Genomic DNA, 23,844 nt, shown 5'->3' with positions numbered 1-23,844 from the left:
TCTCTTTTTATGCCCACCTTGTGTTTGTCCTGGGCTTTTGTCTGCCCACCCCTCACTGTACTGAATTATTACTGCTTGTTTAGCCTTTTTGTCTTCCTAGGTAGACTAAGCATCATAAGAGCAGGAGCCCTGCCTCACAGAGACATTCTCTAAATATGGGTTGAATGAATGAAGGAGACCCTGGTCGAACACTGACGATAAATCAGCAGCAGGCTCAGACAGGACCCAAGATGATTTCTTTTCCTGCTTTAGCTTGCTAGAATTACAGCCACAAAATGCGGACTGGACCAAAAAGCTGAGAGGACCTTCCAAAGATTATCTAGGCCTGTGCTGTTCAGCATAGTTGCCACTTACCACGTGCCTTTTGAGCATTTGAGATACGGCTGGTTCCAACTGAGATGCAAAATATGAAATACTTAGCAAATTTTGAAGACTTAGAATGTAAACTATTTCATTAACAAATTTTTATATTGATAACATGTTAAATCATAATATTTTTGGCATACTGAGTTAAATATATTAAATTATTTTCTTTTTTGTACTTTTTAAAGTAGATATTAGAAAAATTTAAATTGCTTATGTGGCTTGTATTATATTTCTATCAGACAGTGTTGTTCTAGATTATTGGTTCTCAAAATTAGTGCCTAATACATTAGAATCTCCTGGCAAGCTTTTAAGATCTTTGGATCCTACCTCAGATGGTCTAAATTAGCATCCCTGAAGGCAGGGCCCTCCGTGTGTGTTGCTACAGCTCCCCTGATGATTCTGATGCCTCATGCCCTTGAGAACCACCAGCCAAGTCCCACCTTTCATTTTATAAAGAGAAACTGAGTCCCTAAATAGTAAAGTGACAACAGATATAGTCTTCATTTCAGTATGCTCTCACAGGGTTTTCCCAGGTTGAAATTCTTGCTCTACCTTTTTCATAAGTGATAGTAATTTTTCCATTGTCTGAAATAGTGGCTCTTGATCAGCCCTTAAATGTGGGATTGTGGCTGACTGTAGTCATTTAAGCTTTTTGAAAACTGATCCGTTGGTGCCTTTCCAGGATACCACGTTCTTATTACACTATTTTATCTTCAAAATGGCTTTTTAAGGTCAATTCTTATTATTTTATAAAGGTAAATTATGACAAATGAGTTAATCATCAGGATTTTAAACGTGATTAAGGCAACGTCCTGAATTGTCACTGTAATCAGTGTAGTATTTTCATCAGAGGCAGAAATAAAACCTACTTATTTCCTATCGAATCTTAAGAAGCTTTACAGGCTCTTTAACAAACAAGCTCTTTGTTGAGTTGTTAGGACTGGGAATAATTTTATGTCTAGTTTTCTTTGAAGTTCCTTCACACATTTCAGATGGCTCAATAAATTAGCATTTAGCCTTTGTGGAAGTTAACCAGTGATTGGAGGCTTATCTGTGACTTGCCTTAAGAGTAGAATGTGTTACAACAGACAGCTTTACTATTCACATTTTTTATTTGTTCAAAGTTGTTGGGTAATGGACCGGCATGCACGTGTACCCATGCAGTCATAGGTAATACCTGTCATTTTAAGCTCAAATCAGAGAGCTGATGATAGCCAAAGATTTGGGAAAATTTACAAGTGGAAGCACCAAGGGATGCTTTAATCTAATACTCCTCGATAGCCGGGAAAGAACTAAGCAAAAGGCATGGATTCAGTCCCGGGAATGTTAACACCACTTTGGTGACCCTGAGCAAGTTGTGTTAATCTCTCCATGCTTTGGTTTTCCCAGCCGTAAAGTGGGAGTGCTAGAGGAGGTGACTGTTACGGTTCTCCTTGAGAAGTACCATGGTTTGGGGATTTCCTTTCTTTAGTGCTTGTTTTCCTACTAACCTCCCTGTTTTTCTCTTGAAGGGTCAGATGACTTGTCTGCGAAACTATGGGATGTGAGCACAGGGCAGTGTGTTTATGGCATCCAGACCCACACTTGTGCGGCAGTGAAGTTTGATGAGCAGAAGCTTGTGACAGGCTCCTTTGACAACACTGTGGCCTGCTGGGAATGGAGTTCCGGAGCCAGGACCCAGCACTTCCGGGGGCACACGGGGGCGGGTGGGTTGCCTTTTTTCAAGGGTTTCAACAGTTATTTTAACCTCATTCCTTAAAGCCAGGAGCCAAGAATGGGATCGCTTTTTGTTTTTGTTTCTGTTGTTTTTTAATTTAAGCTGTCCTTCCCCAGCCAGTTCTTTCTCAGTCACTATAGTTAATCCCTTTATTCAAATTATTTGGCATTCCTCCCTACTTTCACTTTTCCTTGGCCTGTGTTTAAACTCTTCTGTGTAGCCTTACGCTGGGACGAGCCGTTCTCCTTTCCCCCTGTTTTCCCTTTATATCCTGTTGAATGGTTGGTCCTTTGTTTTTATCAGATTCCGTAACTCCAAATTGACTAAATGCTGCACCTGTAAATTTAGTCCACTTTATTTGTAGAATTACTGTTCTACAAATGACTTGTGTGATCTACACAGATCACATCAAATTGGAGCTTGGTTGACATTTAATTAAAACGAGCTACTGACGAAAAAAGCCGCAAGATGGAAAAAGGTACCTGAATATTCCCTAACAGTTTTTCAGCAGCCTTAGTTTGCAAAACCTGCTCATTTGAACATAGGGCTGAGACCTGAGCTTCTCCCTCTGCTGCCTTGTATCTTGGAGCTTTGTGCAGAAATCGTGTTGATCTAGTTCCCAGCCTCTTGTGCAGCAGCTCCCTTCTTCCTTTCCCCCCTTCCCCCCCCCCGCCTTAGCCCCTGACAGTCACAGTCTATGCTCTTAAGCATCACATTTGTGAGCAGCCTTCCTGGACTCCCTAAACAGGTTGACTCCCTCTGCTGTAGGTGTCCCAATAGCCTGTGTAACACTCATCATACAAGTAAGCATGATCACCTGGTTTCCCCACCAACCTTTAAGCTCCAGAAGGACAGGGAACTTGCCTATCTTGTTCACCCATAGGTCCTGAGTTCCTTACACCGTACCTGGTGCTCAGTAATTCTTTAAAACACAGCTGTTTTATTACAAAAACAAAAATTTCCCCCATTTTGTTTGTCATCCTATACATTTTTCTTCAGTCTGCTCTGCTATCACTTATTTACTACAAAAATTAATATTTGAAGATGTATGATTTAGCATGGAACTTATACATCAATCTGAATGTAATACTCCACAGTGTCAAGGGATATACGTTGCCTTCCAGGTGATTTTACGCCTGATAAACTTTGAGAGCCCTGTTCTAAAAGATTTCTTCTTTGCTGTTCCCTGGACATTGCTGTGGCTTTTCCTAACTCCATGCCTTTGCTGTTCCCTCTACCTACAGTATTCTCTTTCTTTTCTTGATAAACTCTACTCATCCTTCAGGGCCCATCTCCAATATCGCCTCTTCCCTGAAGTCTTCCCTGATACCCCTGGGCAGAGTTAGTCATTCTCCTTGGTGTTTCCCTAGCAAGAGGTAAACATTTATTTATTTATTTTTGGACTTCCTCCTCCACCCCTCACTTAGACTGAGTTCCTTAAAGAAAAGACCAGTGTCTTCATCTCTGGGTCCCCAGTGTTCCTTTAGAGCTTGACAGGCATTTAAAAGCAAATATTTCAGTACTTGCTATACTCAGGCACGGTTTTAGGTAGTGGGGGTACAGCTGTGAAGAAAGTCAGATAGTTTGAGAGAATGGCTTAGTCTGACCTTTGGTTTTTTTTTTTTTTTTTTTTTTCCTCATTACACTGGCTTTTCTTGAGTAATGGTATTGTTTTACGGCTTATATTCTTGACATTTTATCTTACTGCAATAAAAAGTACGAATCTGAGTAGGTCCACCGATGTTCTGTTTTCCCTGCATAAGCTTAGATAAGTTATGTGTAGTATCAGGCAGGCAGTCCTGAGAAGAAATGCCATTGTCTCCTATACTGGCTTTGCTTCTCACTCTGAAGCTAGTACAAGTGTAAGAGATTGTATTATTCCAGGGACTTTTCATCCTTAGAATAATAACCTATAATAATAGCAAAAATTTTGAAGTAGACATGCTTTTTATCAGAAAATTGTTAGCTGATTAAGCATCACTCTTACAGTAGTTCTGGTTGAGAAAGTATACAGTTGGGCAGCTAGGGAGAATGAGCGTTATTGAACTCTGTTAAAAAAAAGACCTGCAGGGAAAGGCATATTTTAACTTTGTGTGTGTTATATATACTAGTGTTTAGTGTCGACTACAATGATGAACTGGACATCTTGGTGAGTGGCTCTGCAGACTTCACTGTGAAAGTATGGGCTTTGTCTGCTGGAACGTGCCTGAACACACTCACCGGGCACACAGAATGGGTCACCAAGGTAGGAAGACTTACAGAAGAAAACTTGATGTCAGTCCTGCTGAGGGGTGGGATGGAGAATGGTTGACGCTGCCTTATGAGTGGTAGATGAGTCATAAGATGGAATTGATGCAACCACAAAGCATGTTGGTGTACAACAGTGACCAGCATGTAAAAGACACTTGGTAAATAGTTGAATGAATGACTTACGGGCATGGAAAGATGCCCATAATATATGAGGTGGGTAGAGGGAGCAAATAAAACAGGTTACATACAGAAAGCTATGGATAGTATGTTAACAGTTTCTGAATGTATTGTGTTGAAGATAATTATTTTTGTGGAATTGTGGGTACTTTTTATACTTTAGGATAAGCAAATTTCTTTTTAAATCAGAAAAGCATTTTTCATTTTGAAAAAGAAAATGCTTGCAAGAAGTGGAACAAAAAAAATGTATGAGATCTTTAAAGAACATTGTAATGTTTTCTAACCACTTTTATTCAACATAATATTGGAAGTCCTAGCCAGAGCAGGAAAAAAAAAAAAAAGAGCAGGTATCCAGATTGGAAAGGAAGAAGTAAAACTGTCATATTTGCAGATGACATGGTATTATATATAGAAAACCCTGTGACACCATCAAAAAAAACTGTTAGAACTAATAAATTCAGTAAAGTTGCAAGATACAAAATCAGTGCACAAAAATCTGTTGCATTTCAGTACACTAATAATGAATTATGAGAAAGAGAAATAAAGAAAACAGTCCCATTTACAGTTGCATCAAAAAGAATAAAATACCTAGGAATTAATTTAACTGGGAGGAGAAAGACCTATATATTGAGAACTGCAAGACATTAATGAAAGAAATTGAAGAAGACACAAATAAATGGAAAGATACTTCATGCTCGTAGAGTGGAAGAATCAATATTGTTAACATGTCCGTAGTACCCAAAGTAATCTACAGATTCAGTGCAATCCTGTCAAAATTCCAATGGCATTTTTCAAGGAAATAAAGACAAATAATCCTAAAATTTGTACGAAGCCACAGAAAACCTCAAAAAGCCATAGCTATCTTGAGAAAGAACAAAGCTGGGGGCATCATGCTTTCAAACTATATGATAAAGCTATAGTAATTAACAGTATGGTGTTGGCAGAACAGACACACAGATCACTGGAACAGAATTCAGAGCCCAGAAATAAACCCACTCATATACGGTCAATTTACGGTAAAAGCCAAGAATCTACAATGGGGAAAAGACAATTTCTTCCATGAACAACGTTGGGAAAACTAACAGCTACATGCAAGAGAATGAAACTCAACCAGCGTCTTACACCATTCACAAAAATTAACTCAAAATGGATTAAAGACTTGAACTTAACATCTGGAACCATGTAACTCCTAGAAGAAAACATAGGCAGTAGGCTCCTTGATGTAGGTTTTGGCAATGATTTTTTTGACTCTGACACCAAAAGCAGAAGCAAAAATAAATAAGTGGGACTACATCATACTAAAGAGATTCTGCACAGCAAAAGAAACAACAAAATGAAAGGGCAACCCACTGAATGGGATAAAATACTTAGAAATTATAGATAAGGGACTAATATCCAAAATTCGTAGCTCATACAACTCAATAGCAAAAAAAAAAAAAAAAATCTGATTAAGAAATGGGCAGAAGATCTGAATAGACACTTTTCCAAAGAAGACATACTAGGTGGCTAACAAGTAAATGAAAAAGTGATCACCGTCATTAATCATCAGGGAAATGCAGGTGCACAGTGAGATAGCACCTTATGTCAGTTAGAATGGCTGTTATCAGAAAGATAAGAAATAACAAGTGCTGGTGAAGTTGTAGAGAAAAGGGAACCCTTGTGCCCTTTTGGGGAATGTAAATTGGTGTAGCCACTATAGAATACAGTTTGGAGATTCCTAAAAATTGAAAAACAGAACTACCACGTGATCCAGCATTTCCACTTCTGGGTGTTTATCAGAAGAAAATGAAAACACTGACTTGAAAAGATACATGCACCCCATGTTCATCGCAGCATTATTTACAATTTGCAATAGCCAAGATATGGAAACAACCTAAGTGTTCATCCATGGGTGAATGCATATGTATATATTTCCATCCATATATTACAATACACACACACACATACATTACTTAACTGTAAAAAAAAGAATGAAATCCTGCCATTTGTGACAACATGAATGGACCTCAAGGGGTGGAATAAGTCAGACAATGGCAAATACGATATGATCTAATATGTGGAATCTGAAAAAAAAAGAAAAAACTCATGGATACAGAGAACAGATTGTTGGTTGCCAGAGGCAGGGGGTGGGATGTGGGGAGTGGGAAAAAAATGGGTGAACAGTGTTTTTTGTGTTGTTTTTTTTTTTTTTCGTTTAAATTGTTTAGAAAGAGAAGAGGGAGGGAGGAAGGGAAAACAATATTGCAGGAAGTAGAACAAAGAAAAATATACAGGATCTTTAGAAGAGTATTGTGATATTTTTTAGTTCTCAAAAAAGATTGCTGTGAGCATCAGATGCAGTGTTAACAGAAATGGTATGCAGAGACACTTGAGCTTATCATGCTGTTCTGTGAGGGGCTAAGGATACAGGAGTGAGCAAAAGAGACCCAGGCCTGATTTGAATGTTAGTCTAGTAGGAGAAACAGTTATTAATAATTTTGCAAATAAATATATAATCACAAATTGTGTTAAGTGCTATGGAAGAAAAGTGTAGCATTCTATGAGAAAGTCTAGGAAGGTGTTTAATTTGATTCAGGGAAAGCTTTTTGAGAAGGGACCAAATGTGAAGAATAAATTGGAGGTAGCTGTGTAAAGATTAGTGGGGTATTTCAGAGGGTACAGTATGTGCACAGTTCCTGGGGTGGGAAAGAACCTAGACATTTGATGAGCTGATGCCCTGGAAGGCTAGTGGAGGTGTGCTGTAGCTGGGGGAGGTATGGGAGAGGTGGCCATTACCTATGGGTTACCAGACCACGTTGAGGATTTGGGCTCTCATGAGTGTAGTAGGAAGTAATCGATGAGTTCTGAGCAAGGATCTGGTGTGATTCATATTTTAAGAAAATAACTGCTGAGTGAAGAATGGATTAGAATGAGGCACAAGTGGATACAAGGTGGCCAGTTAGGCTTTTGTGCTAGTCTAAGCAAAAGATACCCAACGGCTTGGACTTGGGTGGCAATAAAGAAAGAGAAGGGCGCACATGAAGGATGTGTCTTTAAGGTAAAGCCACTGAACTTACTGATGGGGAACAAAGAAGAAAGAAGCAGATGACTAGGGGGTTTTAGATGAGTGGGTGATTTTTGAGAAGATCAACACCACCACTGAACACTTAAAAATGGTTGAGATTTTACATTTATGTTTTGTGTATTTTACGACAATAAAAACAAAAACTTGGAAAAAAATAATTCCGTACCAGACACATTCAATTTTAAATAGAAAAGTTATAGGAGACAATTCAGTGTTATGTTAAAAGCAGTGGACTTGTGGCCAGAACACTGTGATGTCTTAGCGTACTCCGCCCTTCATGGCCTGAGTTTCATCATCGGCTAAATGTTCTCTGATATTAAATGAGATGAGGGGACAGCGCCCCCGCAAGGTGCCTGGCGCTTAGTAGCAGGTCTGTCGGTTTCATTTGAACCTGCAACCCAGGCTTCTGAATGAGCGAGCCTGGCCTCCCCTCTCACTTTATGCTGACTTAGTGCTAAAATAACTGAAACCTAGTGTCCGCAGATGATTCCGCATACTGATGGGATGTGAGCTCTTAATACATTGTAGTTTTCATTGTTCTATTTCATTTGCACTGAAGTCATCTGAGATAATAGGTGCCTCATCCCCTATTTTAAAGATGAGGAGACTGAGGAACAGAGGTTAGATGGTCTAACCCAAGGTTGCAAAGTCAGCATATGGCAGATTCTGGTCCCAGCTCTAGTGCTTTTTCCTTTATAACGCACATGCTTAAGAAAACAGGTGGTTTGTATCTACTATGTGTATGGACTTTTTTCTTTCCTGTTCCTCACATTTTTTATGAAGTCACATTTTATAATTTTTAAAAAGCAGTCCTAATGTTTGCTTCCAGACTGAAACTAAGTGCTGCCAACATCAGGCACTTAGATCCTGCTGATAATTTAGTCTGGTAATAGTAAAACTCTTGGTAGAGGTTAACCTGGTCATAGAGTTATAGCTTAACTGTTCTCACATACCATATCATTTCAAGCTCATTTTTTGTAGATTAATTTTTTAAAAAGCAGTATAGGAACAGCATTAAAAGGATCTTTCTATAATATGGATATTTATTATTTCTAGGTGGTTTTACAGAAGTGCAAAGTCAAATCTCTCTTGCACAGCCCTGGAGACTACATTCTCTTAAGTGCGGACAAATATGAGATCAAGGTGAGGGTTTTTTCCTCCATTAATTTGCCTCAAGAAAGGGTATGACACTGGGCGGGTATTTCACAGGAGGCAGGGATGTCTTTAGTCCCAACCGTCTTAAACCCATTGGCAAGAGAAAGGTTCATTATCCCTGCGTTCCAGGCAGTTTCTAACTCTGGTTTGTGAATGAAGGGGGAAAAAATCCACAGAACTTTATCTTTAGTGCATTTTTGCTGTTTCCTTAAGACACGTATCTCCTACCCTCTTCAATTCTTAGAGCTAAAGAATAAAAACACAAACATACATTTATATAATAAGAAAAGCAATTTGCAAAAAGTTTACAGAGCATGCTTACATGCATTTTCATTGTACCTTTTAAACCGTTCCATGTAGGCATTAACTCACTTCTTTGCAGGAACTGAGGTTCATAGAGGTTAACTGTTTTACCCAAGATTACTCAACACATGCATGGAGAATCAGCATTTGAACACAAGCCTCAGCTGTAAAACCTGTGGTCTTTCCAGTTTACTTCACTTTGTGTCTGACTTCAGCAAACACAAAGCCACATTGTTTAAGGACAAGCTTTTCTGTGGTGATGTGATCTGTCATCTTTCCCAATTTTCTCTTACTTGTAGATTTGGCCCATTGGGAGAGAAATCAACTGCAAGTGCTTAAAGACATTGTCTGTTTCTGAGGATAGAAGTATCTGCCTGCAGCCAAGACTTCATTTTGATGGCAAATACATCGTCTGTAGTTCAGCACTGGGTCTTTACCAGTGGGACTTCGCCAGTTACGATATTCTCAGGTAATGCTTCCTTGGACTTTTAACAGTCAGTTGCAGTTTAATAATAAAGACAAGACTGAATATTTGGATAAACCTGTTAATAACTTGCTTTCGGGATGTGTTTACTCCTTCAGTTATAAATAGGGTTTTGTGCTGAAAATCTCACACTCAAAAAAATCTTTCAAAGGCAGTAATTAACTTAGAAAGAGTTATACGCTGCTGTCTAGAAGGTCTAGGTTCTAATACCTCTTCTTACTCTGAATCACTTTCCTTTTCAGAATTTCTAAATACCCCTTCTAGCTTTTCTGGAAGATGAAATGTTTGGCTGAAAAGATCTTTCAGATCTCCTCTAGTTCTCATATTTTAAGTTCTGTTTGCTGGTTGAAATTCTGCATTGAGGGATCGAGTGGCCTTCTGTTAACTAGTAGTAAGACAGAGGTACTTAGAGAACATTACAACTTGCAGGGTTTCTCTCCAAAGAAATACTTTTAGAGGTCTATGGCAGATAGTTTTGTGATTCACTGCATACCATAAAGCCTTCTTGGTGACGGGCAGTATCTGTTAGCATATTGGAGGCTGATGGAAGCCAGTGCCATATGGTGATTAAGAGAACTTATTTTAATGATAAAATAAACCTTGGTTTAAGACCTAGTTCCATTTCTTATGAGCTGTGTGATTTTATGAAAGTTTCTTAACCTCTCTGTGCCTCAGTTTCTCACCTATAAAGTAAAGATTAAATGAAATGTCTGTATGAGGACCTACCTAGTTCAGGACCTGACAGGTCTTTATTACTAATGGGTCTGAGAAGCTCTACATAAAGAAACCTGTTTTAATTTGTTTAACCTACTGTACCTCACACTTATTGTGCATAGAGCCCTTGTTTTGAGGAACACCTATTAACAGCTTTCAATTAGTGCTCCATCGCATGGTTCAGGAAGTGCTGGCCTGGGGACAGAAAACTGAACATTTTTGTTTGAGGTCAACTTGTGTGGGATCTGATCGTGCTAGCCGACAGGACTTTGGTGGGCCGCATCTCTCTGGTCATTAAATTACAACCCCATTCATGTCTTCCTGGAGTCAGACCTACACTTCTAACCAGTTAGATTTCCAAGCTGTCAGAATAATTTCTAGAAATTGATAATTACACTCTGAGAAGAAAAGGCTGGAACGGATCCTAGAAAACATTAGGCCAAGCTCTTCATTTTATGGATGGGGAAGCAGAAGCTGAGAGAGTACAGTGTCCCACAGCTCACCCTAGTCCAGCATCCCTGCGTCCATCCATCCCTCCACGGCTGGGCCATCCAGCAGGTTCATGCTCAAGGGAGCAGCAAGCCAGAAAGAGGGAACTTCTGAAAAAACTTGATTCTTTGCAAAGTAAGGAATTCAAGTACTGCAGGCTGCGGGCGTCACACCAACTGAGGATAGAACATGCGTATATTTTTAATTTCCAGAAAATTCCAAAAAGCAAACCTTAAGTTTGCTGTGCACCAGCAGCTGTTTGCATAGCATTTATGTTGTGCTTACAACTGTTACTGTGGCATTGACACTGTGTTAGATGTAAGTGATCTAGAGATGATTTGAGGCGTGTGGGAAGACATGTGCATGTTCTGTGTTGATACTGCACTGTGTTACATGAGGGACCTGAACATCTGTGTGTTTTGGCATCTGAGGGGTCCTGGAGCCAGCTCCCTGCAGATACAACTGTCATCAGTGTGGGAAAATCAGATCTTTAACAGTTTAGTTTTGCTTCTGTTTTGAGTTAACATTTGGGAGAGAGTGGTGCAAAGGCAAGGGGAAAGAGAGGTGTCATAGTCTTTTTTATTAGAGTCTCCAGGGGTTTGCTTTGACCCTGCATGTGCCTTCCTCCTGGGTGCTTCCTACCCAGGATGGCAGATGGAGGCCAGTGTCCCAGATGAAGGTCCTGTTAGGTTTTGGTATTTGGATAAACTAACTGTCACCAATAAACCTGCAAGATTTTTTGCTGCTAGTTCAGATTTTTCTTTGAAAAGGGGCTATTTCATCTCTTTATCTCTTGCTTTTCCCCCCCTCAAACACAAATAAACTAACCTCTTTTTGAAATCCTAGTACAGATCCTGTGGCCTCAGTTGCTTGGACCACGTAGTGTTACATAAGCTTTGATGCTAATTGAAGGAAGCAAAGCACAGAGAGCACGTTGCTCAGTAAAGCGAAGGCATGATGCAGTCTCCTGAGCGCATCTTGTCTCAGTACAGCAGGCAGGGGTTTGTGGGCTCGGGGGCCAGACTGCACAGTAGGGATGTCTGTTCACAGTTCTGAAGTAATCAGCGTAGAGGTGCTGTGAGCCTGTCAAGACCTGCGTTCTGTTCTGCAGCACATTTGTGCGCAAGTCTTTGGAGTCAGTTGGTCTTCCCCAGGCTTAAGTCCTGTCCCCTCACCTCTCAGTTTTCTAACTTTCTGGTCATTTTCTGCTTGCACTGATGATGTGGGACTTTCTTGCTGCTTTTCCCAGTTTCCTTTGGATCTCTCTTGTAGGAGTTTGTGTTCGCCATGCTCATTGCACCACGGCTCTGTCCGTTAGCAGATATTTATTTATCTGACCTGTATGTGTTAGGCATTGTGATGTATGTTGGGAACCAGCAGAAATACTTACCAAACTTGTGGAAGTCACTAACCATTGGGAGGGAAGGCTGACATCATAAACAGCTGACTACATGCAGATAGTTTAATGGTTGGGATAAGAGCAACATAGCGTGAAGTACCTTGAGACCCTGCCTAGTTTGAGGAGTAAGGGAAAGCTTCTTTGAGGAAGAGATTCGAGCTGAGCTCTAAAGGATGAGCAGATGCATTTAACCAAATGCTGGGGGTGGGTGTGCAGAGAGGAGCGTTGCAGACTGAGAGGGCTGAGAGGGCTGCTGGAAGGCCCTGAGACTGAAAGAGCCAGTGCATTTGGGTGACTGAGGGAAGGCCGGGGTGGCAGGACATGTGAGTGCAGTGGAGAGCCGTCTATGGGTTTCACTGTTTAAATGAGGTGGAAATAGGATTAGACTTTAGTGTGAGGTTAGCTCGTTGAAAGGAAGCACAAGCAGCTGTGGGGAGACCAGCTGGAAACTGCTGGCAGTAGTGCAGGCAAAAGTGACGTCTTTGATCAGAGTTGTGGCAGTTCCGGTAGTAGTGAGTAAACTAAAGGACAATTTAGATAAAGGCAGTAGATCTTGGTGATTGGATTTACGGTTTGTGAGTTGGATGGTTGCCATGGTTCCTAACTTGAGCAGCTGGGTGAGTGAGTGAGCAAGGATATAAAGAAGAGAAACAGGTTTGGCTACTAAGTTTGGTTTTGGACCGGCTGAGTGTGAGGAACAGGTCTTCCTCTTCACTGACAAATCCCCTCCCTTCCTGCCACCAAACTGAAATCTGCTTCCGTGTAAGTCTTTCCCTTTGACCTTACTTCTCTCTCTGCTAGAGCCCCTAATGCCTGGCCTCCCACACATCCTTCAATATTTAAATGTGAGGACCGTGTACAGCTTCCCTGCCAATTCTTTTTCTGCCCCCCAACCCCAAGCTAATATTCTTCAGCTGTTCCTTCCTTGTCCTGGTTACCAGGCCCTGTCCCTGCTGGTTGAGCTCTTGGACATGCACTAGCTGGTAGTGTCCTTGTCAAGATGCAGGCTATACTGGCCTCAGGCTCAGATGTACTATCGCAGAGCAAAATGTGCATCTCCCTTGTCTTGTAGGTCTTTTCCTAGTGCCTCCAGAGAGGATATCACCTTTTCGAGTTACTGAACGTGCGGATAACAGAGACTGAGGTTTTGAGGGTTCTGTGTGTGTGTGTGTGTGTGTGTGTGTTGCTGTTTAGTTAGGTCTCTCCCACCTTGTGCCTTTACCGTCGATGTTTTAGGAACTACCAACCTGAGAAGGTTAAGGCTGTCTTCCCAACTCTCCCAGTTTTCCCTAATTTACGATGAATCTATTATTAATAAATGTTTCTGAATTATCTGGGGAACTTTGTATAGTTCAGCCTCTGTTGTTCTTAGAGAGGAGCCTGTGTGTTTGCTCCCTGCCGAATAAAGGAGTACTTTGTCACTTGGCTTTCAGTCTCTGCCCTGGGCTCAGGGAAGGTGCCCCTAGGCCAGCACAGTCGGCCCCCACGTCCATGGCTTCTGCGTCTGTGGATGTGGAGGGCTGACTGCGCTGCAACCTTCTATGTAAGGGACTTGAGCACCCGAGGACTTCAGTATGTGAGGGGGTCCAGGAACTAGTCCCCCTCGGACACCAAGGGACGGCTGTATTCTAGGATTTGGTGAATAAATCTTTCACCTTGTTGAGTATTCTGCTCTAGTCCTACTTGGTAACTAGCGAGTTGTGAATCCTTAGCCAAAGTATTTACCTTGGCTGGACCTCGGTTTTCACATCTTAGAAATGAGATAATCTGTAAGATCCTTTCCAGCTTAGATGGGCATTTTGTGCTTTTATAAATGTTCATCTCCTTACATGCATATGTTACCGTAGTATTACGAAGGCTTCTTCTCCCCTGCCTTATTTCTAAAGTAGGATAAGTCTTTTGTGCTCATATTTTCCTTTTTAAAAAAAAATTTAATGCAATTCTAAATTTGCTTGAATTTTGTAATGGTTTTAAACATCTCCAGGAAAGATTTCAGCAGCACAGACAGAAGCACAGTTGCCTTCATGTGTCTTAACTCTCATCCTTGTAGGGTCATCAAGACTCCCGAGATAGCAAACTTGGCCTTGCTTGGCTTTGGAGATGTCTTTGCCCTGCTGTTTGACAACCGCTACCTGTATATCATGGACTTGCGGACAGAGAGCCTGATTAGCCGCTGGCCTCTGCCAGAGTATAGGAAATCCAAGAGAGGCTCCAGCTTCCTGGCAGGCGAAGCGTCCTGGCTGAACGGACTGGACGGGCACAATGACACGGGCTTGGTCTTTGCCACCAGCATGCCTGACCACAGTATTCACCTGGTGTTGTGGAAGGAGCACGGCTGATGCCACGAGCTGCCACCGTTGACTGACTTTGGGTGCCGGGGCTGCGGGTTTTGAGTGCAACCTCTGTGGCAGCCGACTGCATGAACCAAAGTTCTCACCTAACGGTATCATCACGCAGTGCACAATCATTTATCTACGTTTGCCAGGGGGCGGGGCTCAGGGTGGGGAGGGCTTGTTTAGTGACACACACCGCAGCATGCTGATGGGGAACACCATGGACTTCATTCGTACTTAGTTATGTTGGTCAGTATAAGAGGGTGCATTTGGGGTTCATCTTTCCTGAGTATTGGTTTTAAGTAAAGAAATTTAAATGGCTCATTAATCTGCTAATTGGTTGCCTATGAAAACACATTCAGTCCATTATTAAAGCTTTTTACCATTGCCTTTTTTTCTTTTGAAGTTGCAGCAAAGGTGCTATGATGTTGTTTCAGCAACTTTTCTCACATGGGGCTTAGCTTTTATAACAGCCAGTGTTACAAAGACCACCAAGTCCTGTGACATTTGTAAACTCTCCTCCAAATACTAGTTCTGAAGAAAATCTGTCTTCCAGCGCCATTCCAGTTCCATAAATTGATGGTTTGTAATACATTTTAAACCCTAGTTCTTGGCAGAGTCAAGGCTGGCCATGTCTGAGGTGTGAGAGTTCTGTAGTTTTTGTTTCTGTGTGGAGTGAGCCGGTGCTGGGTCCTGCACAACCTAGGTGACTGCGCAGAGGTGCCATGGTACGGTAGAAAGAGCGCTGAGTTGGAAGGTTGAAGACTGGCTCTGTTCCCAGGAACCCTGCACCCCAGGCACGCGCTTCTCTGGGCCCCGTTTCCCTGTCTGCATAGCTAGTTGTTAGGCCAAGTGATCGAAGATTCTTTCTGGCCTTGTGTCTGCTGAGGTGTGCAAACGTTGATTATTTGTTTCTGTCTGATTGCTGATTCATTGTTTCTTTGGGTTTGGAGACAATGCATAAATGAAATCACTGATACAAAGCTGTCATCTATGAGGAAATCAAATACCCGGAAAAGATTGGATAAAAGGGAATGTAGAAAATGTTCACACGTTCCACTTTAAAAACATAAGTGGTTGGTGGAAGAAGTGCTGATGGGCGTTGTGCTTCTCCAGAAGGCAGTGTGCCACATTAGAAAGGAAGGTCCCCGACCCTGACTTTTCCTCCTCCTTTGCCTCTAACTTGATGCGTAGTCTCAGGCAGGTTAAACTTTCTGTTGAAAATGAGGGAATTGCCCTAAATTAAGATTCACAAATCCACATACCCAGAGGAGCCACGCAGGTAACGGAAGCGATTGCAGTGCTAGGTCGGATTGAGCCACACCAGGGGGAGCCTGTCTAGGGGGTGGTTACTCAGCCCTGAATGTGAGGCAGAGACAAGCCCAGTGTTGGCAGGTGTTTTGGTTTTTCAGGGGGACGTAGAAATCCAGAATTGTAACTCCCTAATTTTAAAAATGTTGAAACTAATTGAAGATAATTTAAAATGCAGTGGGCTAAACAAAGCATGTCCGTGGGCTGCCACTTTGCATTCTCCACCCTCTCATTCCTGTAAAGTTACATAATGCTGCGATTTGGCAGTGGAAGTGTTTTAACGTAATTGTCACAAACATTAGGGAGAAAGGAGAGGGAGCAAGCAGTAGGAAAAATTCAGCTCTTTCCCACTGCGTTACAGGGGAGTGAGGGGGGCATATTTCATTCACAGATCAACAGGAAAGTAGTTTGAAGATGAACTTGAGAACTGGAGCCTGAGTTGAGAGCTTCTGCCTAGAAATAAGAGTTCTTCATTCTTCTCGTTAACTCTGATATGAAGCATATCCATTTTTCAGGTAGGAAAAGAGTTGCCAGCCGAGCTAGGAATGATTCAAACTACAGTGGGGACACAGCTCCCCCAGAATCCTGTCAGCCTAGAGCCTGACTACGGACCTCTGAATGCTGGGAAGTTAGGGTTCTAGGGAAATGATGGTTGTTTCCAAGGACAGGTTTACTTAATATCCATGTTGAGACTCTAGGGGATTCAGTAAAAGAACAGTATCTTTCTCTGTCCCCCAGGTCCGTCTCACGTTGAATCCTGTGTGTGAGCTCTGCTTGGTCCTCCAAGAAATGGAACCAGATATGAAGCAGGAATCTATTTTGCAGGAGCCTCAGGAGGCTTTGAGCAATGATGAGGGTAAATGACTTGCCCCTTTTCATCCAGCCAGAACAAAATGAGGTTACTGATCTTAGGACCATCCCTACTCCCACCTTACCTTCAGATGTATCCAGGGGCTTCAAAGAGCGAGTGATTGTAATTATAGTGGTTGGTGGGGAGAGCTTTTTGAAAACAAACCTGAGACTTGTGTAGCATCTCCCACTTGCATTCCCTGTGGTGAACGCCCAGGTTTCCGGTCAGGGCGGCGCAGCTGGTGTTGACAGCAGTGCTGGAGGCAGTGGTTGGAGTCTGGACTCCAGTTCCTCCTCAGAGGCCTTCGTTTCACCTGAGCGTTTTATTTAATTGCTTTTTCAATGCTAGGTTTATTCATAGTATCTCCAGCTCTTATAAAAATGGAAAATAACCCTTAAAAAAAATAAGGCGAGGCAGGGAGGCAGCAAGAGCAGTGGGTGGGGGGGATGGGTAACTCAGTCCCCTTTCAGGGAGTTAGGGGGCCTGTCTTCCCCACACACTAACTTTTGTGTCCTTAGGTCAGAGGCAAGGGACTTATCTTCGCCTCTTCTTTTTCGTGAATATTCTCATTTCTGAAAATTCTTAAGTCTTGAACAAGTAGACTCCATCTGGGATGAGCAATGGAGTTTTTGAGTGGCCCTGGTGTGGTGGAAGCGGGGCTTCTCTCCTAGATTTATGAAGGGAACCGTAACAACTTCAGGCTTCGGGGAAGGTCGGGGTCCAGGACAGCTGAGTGAATGTGAGGTTTTAGCAGACTGTTGGCATTCCAGAGGAAGCTGGCTTCCTCCAGCTCCATTATTTGCAGTAATAAGTGTTGTCAGAACTGATTCTAACTTGACCTTTTAGACCTATCAGAGAGGTAGGAGGAAAGACTTCCTTCAGTGGAGGGGCTAGACTTTGAAGAAGTTCCACAGGAAGGTACACTTATTTGAGTAGCTTTTAAGTGGAAACGGGGGAATATTGCTATTAAATTTTAAGGCATGCACTTCACTTTTCATAGTTGAAAATTAATCTGGTCATTGAAAACACTTAGTAAAATGTGAATGAGGATTATATAGTCATTCTAGTGTTTGCTGTCAAGAGGATGGTTACTGCTCTGCATTTGTGAAACATCTTAGGGAGAAAAGAAATACTTTTGGAAACAGTATTGTTTTAGACAAGACATTGTTTCTGTTAGGTGAGGCATTTCCATCAAAAAGAAGTAGCTCTGGAGAGTGGAGCCTGGCTTTGGCCAAACCCAGCCAGCTCCTTGAAGCTGTGACCATGTGTCCTGGCTTCTTGGGAGCCCAGAGGTAAATCTTCCCACTGTCACTCTTGTAGCTCTCCTCGCCTCCTCGTCTGGGCCTGTGTCGGGCCTTGGTGTCTGGGCCGCTTGCCGTCCTCTGTAGGGAAGTGTGCAGTCGGATTGCTGCCCCAGGATGCAGCCTGGGCTGGGGCACACTCACCTTTGCCTTTAGGGCCATAGAGTTGTCAGGATGAGGAGAGGCCCCTGAGGTCTGTCCCCTTGACATAGCCTTCCTACCTGTTTTGCTGGTGCTTGCCAAGCTATTTAAGACAACCGAGACACTTGAGAATTCTGCAGTCCTCAGACAGAGTGTCTGATGAAGAGACCAGGTTAGCACTCTGAACGGAAATGCTGACCTGCCATCTCCCCGTGCCTGCTCTAGGGAAGTGAATTTTTTTCAGGATGAATCCGCAGACGGATTACTGGGTGGTCTTTGTACCACTGCCATCAGCATAATCAGGCTGAAAGGCCATGCTCAGTGCAGAAAGGTGTTTTGCTGTCAAGTGGCTTCAGAGCGTTTGCAGTCCGCCCCAGAGTGGTTTAGTTGCTCACAGCTGGTACTGCAGTCTTGACCAGGTCAACCTACTTTATTGCAGCTTAAAAGAATCCAGCTGCTTCTACGCTTCATGAATGTGCTCAAATAAAAATGTGTCTTTGCATATTTAAACCTGGCAAATTATTAATTCAGACGATAAAAGCTCACGATTGTTTGATGTCCCTGTACTCACACTGTAAACAGACATGTTTCACTAATTTGGACTTAGTCCTCTTGATGAGAATGCTCAGGTTGAATAAGGCTGGTCTCATCAAGCCGACATCTGTGGCAACGTGGAACTCATGTTTCACTCGTCTGATGTGTGTTGTGATCTAGGGGGAATGAGGTGAAGTTTATATTTGAACTGTCTGTGGGGGTGGGCGGGGGGAGAAGGGGCGGCTTATGTATGAGCAGACAGTGGCGTGATTGTGGGACAAGATGTCTGTAAGACGAGAAGTTATTTTCATGCACCATAGAAGCATTCTTACACCCACGAGTGACTGTGCTAACTACAAATCACTTATATCTGCATTGAAGCGGGTTCCCTTGATTAGGCAACATTTGGTTAGCCAAGCCCAAGTTATTGTTTGTACTTGAAAAAAAAATAAAGCTGCATTTCCTTAAAAATACTTTCTGTAGTTAAGACTATTTTCTTGCTTTTTTCCCCCCAAACCAGTTCAGAGGGGACTTTTGAAAAGCGAGTGTCTGAGGATGGGTTTTGAGAAATGAGACTCTGCCCCGTGAGTGATCTAAAGTGGCTCTGTCCTCTCGCTGTTCGTGCATGTTTTAGAATGTAAGTCCAGCAGTGGTTTCTGAATGAGATCCAAGAGGGGAAACAAGTTTAAAAGTAAAATGCAGGGAAGGATTTTGGCGACCTTCATGAATAGATGCAAATGGAGGTGGGGGACGTACCATTACGCAGGGTTCAGACTTTGGGACTGACTGCTTCTCTTTTTCCCTCCTCTGTTCAGCACATCCCCAGGTTGGTTTGTCCTTCTTAGTTTAAGTCCGTAGGACTCCTCGTCATCAAGCATGGTCCTGGACCTTGCTCGCCGCCAGCGCCATTATAGGGCAGATTATCCTTCCTGTTTTGCAGATGAGAAAGTTGAGGCTTGGAAAAGTAACTAGTTGCCTAGAAGAGGAGTAGGTGGTGAGGATGAGGCTGGGGCTGTGATGTTTGGCTCCCACAGACCTGGATTCTTCCTACCTTTCCTTGTTTCTCTTCCCATTCTCTCCCCACTTCAGTCTCTTCATCCAGACCTGGACGGCTGCCCACCCCCTCCACCACTGGTGTGCACCTCTCAGCCATCATGGACCCGGCTTCCAGGACATCCATCTCTTGCAGCCCCTCCTTTGAGTGCATGGCTCCTCTGTTCACCAACGTTAATGACTCTTATCAATAGGAGGTGTCTGGATCTATTAACATGAATGAGTCCCAACTCATCTCTTCAAAAAATTCTCACTCTTTGTTTTCCTGCCCTTGCATCTTGGGTCTTCCCCTCATGGAGACACTGTGTTCTTTCCATCTGTCCTCTCGCCAACCTATAGGACCCCACTGACCTCTCACTGTCTTTAAAGCCTCTGCTGACCACCATCCCCCATTCAGCCTTACTCAAGCCCAGGGTAGGTAGTTGTGCAATTCATTTGGCAATTCCTCATGTAGTACCTTTTACAGTTGGCAAACCATTAACGTTCACCCTTAATCTGTACACTTTCCAAAATTTAGGTGAATGCTTTGTCTCTCCAGCAACATCATAAGATTGAGTTCTTCTTACATGATGCTCAGTCCATTCTTGATATTTTAATAAATTCCATGGATTATCTTAGAGGCTACATGCTATGGAGGAAAAATAACTTTCGAGAATTTCAGAGCATTATTACAGCTCTTCCTCCCTTAGACTTCCCTGTTCTGCCATATTCTGTAAACATCTGAAGTGTTCCGAGTACACTTGGGCAGAATATTTGATGATCACTGTGTGATTAGACATGGGTAGTCCTTTCCAGTGGAATGTTCCTGTCCTTCTTATTTTAACTGCATGTTCTGTTCTCTTTGTGGTAAAGATAATCTAACAGTAATACAAACTTACAGGGAAAATTACCCAGAGCTCCTTTATCATAACAATTTTTAATACTCTGGTCCTTAGGCATGTATGTCTAGATACATGATTACAAATTGCTTTCTATTGTGCTGTCAGAAATGTGTTTTAAGCCTTTGCAATTACCATAATGCTTTGTAATATTCCTTTATTACATATAATATGCTAAATCATTCCTGTTTTGGTGGATAATTCGGTAGTTTCCAGTTTCGCTTTTTAGATAATGCTGCTGAGAGCTTCTTTGTGCATTATTTCCTTAGAACAAGTTCCCAGTAGGTAGATGACTTATTGGTAAAAAACAAAGGAAAATTTTTTTCTCAACTTTTTTTTTGTTACCGACAGGAAGAGAGCATGAAACAGTCACAGTTACAGAGTGAACACCTGTCTAACCACTACCCGAATCAAGAGAGAGTATTTCTGGCTCCCAGAAACCTCCCCTGTGTCCAGGAAGGAACGCTTCATGGCTTTTGCTTTGTACTTGTCATGTAGCTTTCCAAATGGGCTAAAGGGATTTTTTTATGTCGCCTTGCTGGATCGAGTGTTCTTGTTTGAACACAACGTCATCAGTACTGAGTGGTTATTTTAAGCAGTTGGCCAGTTTAATGGGTATAAAGATGGTATCTCAAGGTTGATTTAATTGGTATTTTAACATCTGAAGACGGATATTTTTATGTGTGCTTATTTGTGTTTCTTCTGAATTCCTTTTTCCCATTTATTTTTACTACATTTTCCAAAACTTGGGAAACATTGTTTGAGATGAATTATGGTCAGAAATAAAATTTCACTAATCTAGGCATCACTGATTTAGAAGTAATAATTCAACCCCGGGCATGCACAGAAAATTTTGTTTTCATTCCTTAAGAAGAGCTGGTGTCAAGCAAACCTACCAGCAATCAGTGTTTACATCCCAGCAATTAATGTGACATGTCACAAACTGTGCATTGCCCGTCAGAGTGGGTGTAGTCCCAGTCCTTTGGAAGAGAGCCAAGTCAACAGCACTGCATGGGTAGAACTTGTCTTTCCCTAATGAAGATGTACCGCAGGTAATCAATCATATTCAAAGGAAAATATGAGCAATCATGAATCAAAAGCCCACCCCCCACCCCCGCCAAAAATAATTAATGTGTTGAAATTTAAAATGAAGAACTAATTCAGAAGGCTCCCAAGGGCAGAGTCCAAGACCATAGTCCTGCTGATGTTTTGTTTTGACTCATTAATGCAGAGCAGGGCGGGGCTTGTCAGGGGTGCCTCTTAGCTCTTTGAGTTCGGAGAGGTGATTTCCCATCTGTGAGTTTCACAGGAGCGCAGACCTTCCTGAGTTTGTTGGTTCAGCAGATTGAGCCATGTAAGGCAGTTCTTGAGCTAGTTAATCATTCAAGCTTTAAGGGCACAAAGGTTGAGCTGTGTATGAGCAGGAATCAGAAAAACAAACAAACAAAAAACACCACGAAGGCGGGATGTCAGCCTAAGCTGACAAAGCTAAGCGTTATTTTTTTCGGCTCTTTTTTCCTCCCCCACAAAACTATGTCTCGAGAACGGGAATGGGTCTTACTCTTCTCTGTGCCCATGTGGCCTAGAGCCGGGCAAATGGGAACTCTGAAGGAGGGGCTGGATGGAAGTGTGGTGGACGGGCCTTGGATTGGTCTACGTTGATTCCCATAATCCAATATTCCCAAAGTGTGGTTTCCTTCAAGCATATTCACATCACCTGGGAACTTGGTAAAAATGCAAATTATTGTACTGTACCCCAGGGCTAACGAATCAGAAACTCCGAGTATGGCGCCGGGCAGGTGGTTCCCATGCCCACCAAGGCTGAGAACCACTGATATTCTCTCGCCTATTCTTCCACCTAGTGGAATCCTAGGAAATAGCATCTGGCTGTGAGTTAAGCAGAATTCTGTTCCCTTTGAATACACTAATTATACTAAGGGCTTTTCTATACTTAAAGCCACTCTGAATGTGTTCTAAAACCGGAGTTGCCTTCTACTTTATGTTCAGTGATCAAAGGTCATTTCATATCAAGACACCAGCAGGCACTCCACGTAAACTTGTCCCCATTATTTTAGAAATAAATGCCTTTAATTTTGTACTAAAATTTATCTTACCATATATACTAGAATAACACAGAGCTATTAAATAATGTTACAAAGAATAATTCATGGAAATGCAAAAAGTATACATTGGAAAACAGGATTAACAGTGGCATACACATGATTCAAATTAAATGATTTAAACATGCACAAGAACAAAATGAAATATACCAAAAGGATAATACTGGTTCTCTCTTGGAGGTAAGATTATAGGTAAATATTTTCTATATGCTTTTTTTTTTTGTATTTTCTAAGCCTTTTACAATAAGCATATATAATTTTTAAGAAAAAAATCAATTTAGAATGTAATATAGCTGCAGGCATTATTTAGCTCAAATGCCTTCTACAGGAAATGTTAGGTCCCCGCTCTGTACCGGGCATTGTGCTGTGGCCTGGGGATGCAGAGGTAATTGTGTATGGACCCTGCCTTTAGGAGCTCCCAGTTCTCTGGGGCAGCGCACACATGCGCAATCCAAGAGTTGTAATGAAGGAAGCACAAAGAAGGTTTCACAGAGGAAGGAGCCCTCCATCAAGTTCCCAAGCTAAGAGGATTCTAGATGCAGGCCGCCTGTGATGTGGGCAGACTTTGCTAGAGGGCTCCAGGATACACGTGGTTGGCTGGACTATTATTACTCATGAAGGTCTTTACGGTCAGTATAGGTCCATGTGGGACACTACCAGAACTGGAAGACAAAACCATTTTAAACACCTGAAATTCAACACAAAAGGAGCAAGTTGGTGGTGGTAGCAGCATTGTTTTTTAATCTTTTAGAAGCTCCACATAAAAAAAGCACCTAAATAGCAAAACCAAAAAAACCAGGTGATACTTGTAACAAAAGTGGGTAACAAGGTAACCCCCTGAGCCCCAAAATACAAGCAAGACAGGCAAACCAAAAACTGCCACAGGAACGGCATTTGTATGAGAGGAAAAGGAGGGGAGGAAGGAAGGAACAGGGCTAAGTATATCACGGACCTGAGAACAGGAGAAGCCAAAATGGGCAATGGTGATCACTGGAGAGTTGGGCAGGCGACCTGAAAACGTCAGCTGAAGCTGGGAGAGAGTTTGTCCTCTCCAACAGGGGGTGAGTGCAAGTGCCTATGGTAACAACACCTGAAAGGGCTGGAGCAGGGTAGCCCCTATGAGCTCATGAGACCGACCTGCTGTCTTCTAGGACAGGGCCCCAGACTAGGGAAAACTGGGACTAAAATCAAATTAAGCCAGACAG

The 23,844-nt window shown here is 42.3% G+C and overlaps 1 protein-coding gene across 1 annotated transcript in view; it reads left to right on the top strand.

Moving 5' to 3' along the window:
- FBXW2 (F-box and WD repeat domain containing 2) overlaps positions 1-19,061 on the top strand; it is a 31,009-nt gene extending 11,948 nt beyond the window's left edge. Inside the window, exons 4-8 of the mRNA XM_074362118.1 lie at positions 1,878-2,072; positions 4,195-4,328; positions 8,631-8,717; positions 9,332-9,501; positions 14,169-19,061. Of these exons, the coding sequence (XP_074218219.1) occupies positions 1,878-2,072; positions 4,195-4,328; positions 8,631-8,717; positions 9,332-9,501; positions 14,169-14,457 (875 nt within the window). The 3' untranslated portion in view covers positions 14,458-19,061. The remainder of the gene's footprint in view (positions 1-1,877; positions 2,073-4,194; positions 4,329-8,630; positions 8,718-9,331; positions 9,502-14,168) is intronic.
- Positions 19,062-23,844: the final 4,783 nt, after the last annotated feature.

This window comes from Camelus bactrianus, chromosome 4, assembly GCF_048773025.1.
Source record: "Camelus bactrianus isolate YW-2024 breed Bactrian camel chromosome 4, ASM4877302v1, whole genome shotgun sequence".
Lineage (NCBI taxonomy): Eukaryota > Metazoa > Chordata > Mammalia > Artiodactyla > Camelidae > Camelus > Camelus bactrianus.
This window is presented reverse-complemented; position numbering and strand designations above follow the sequence as displayed.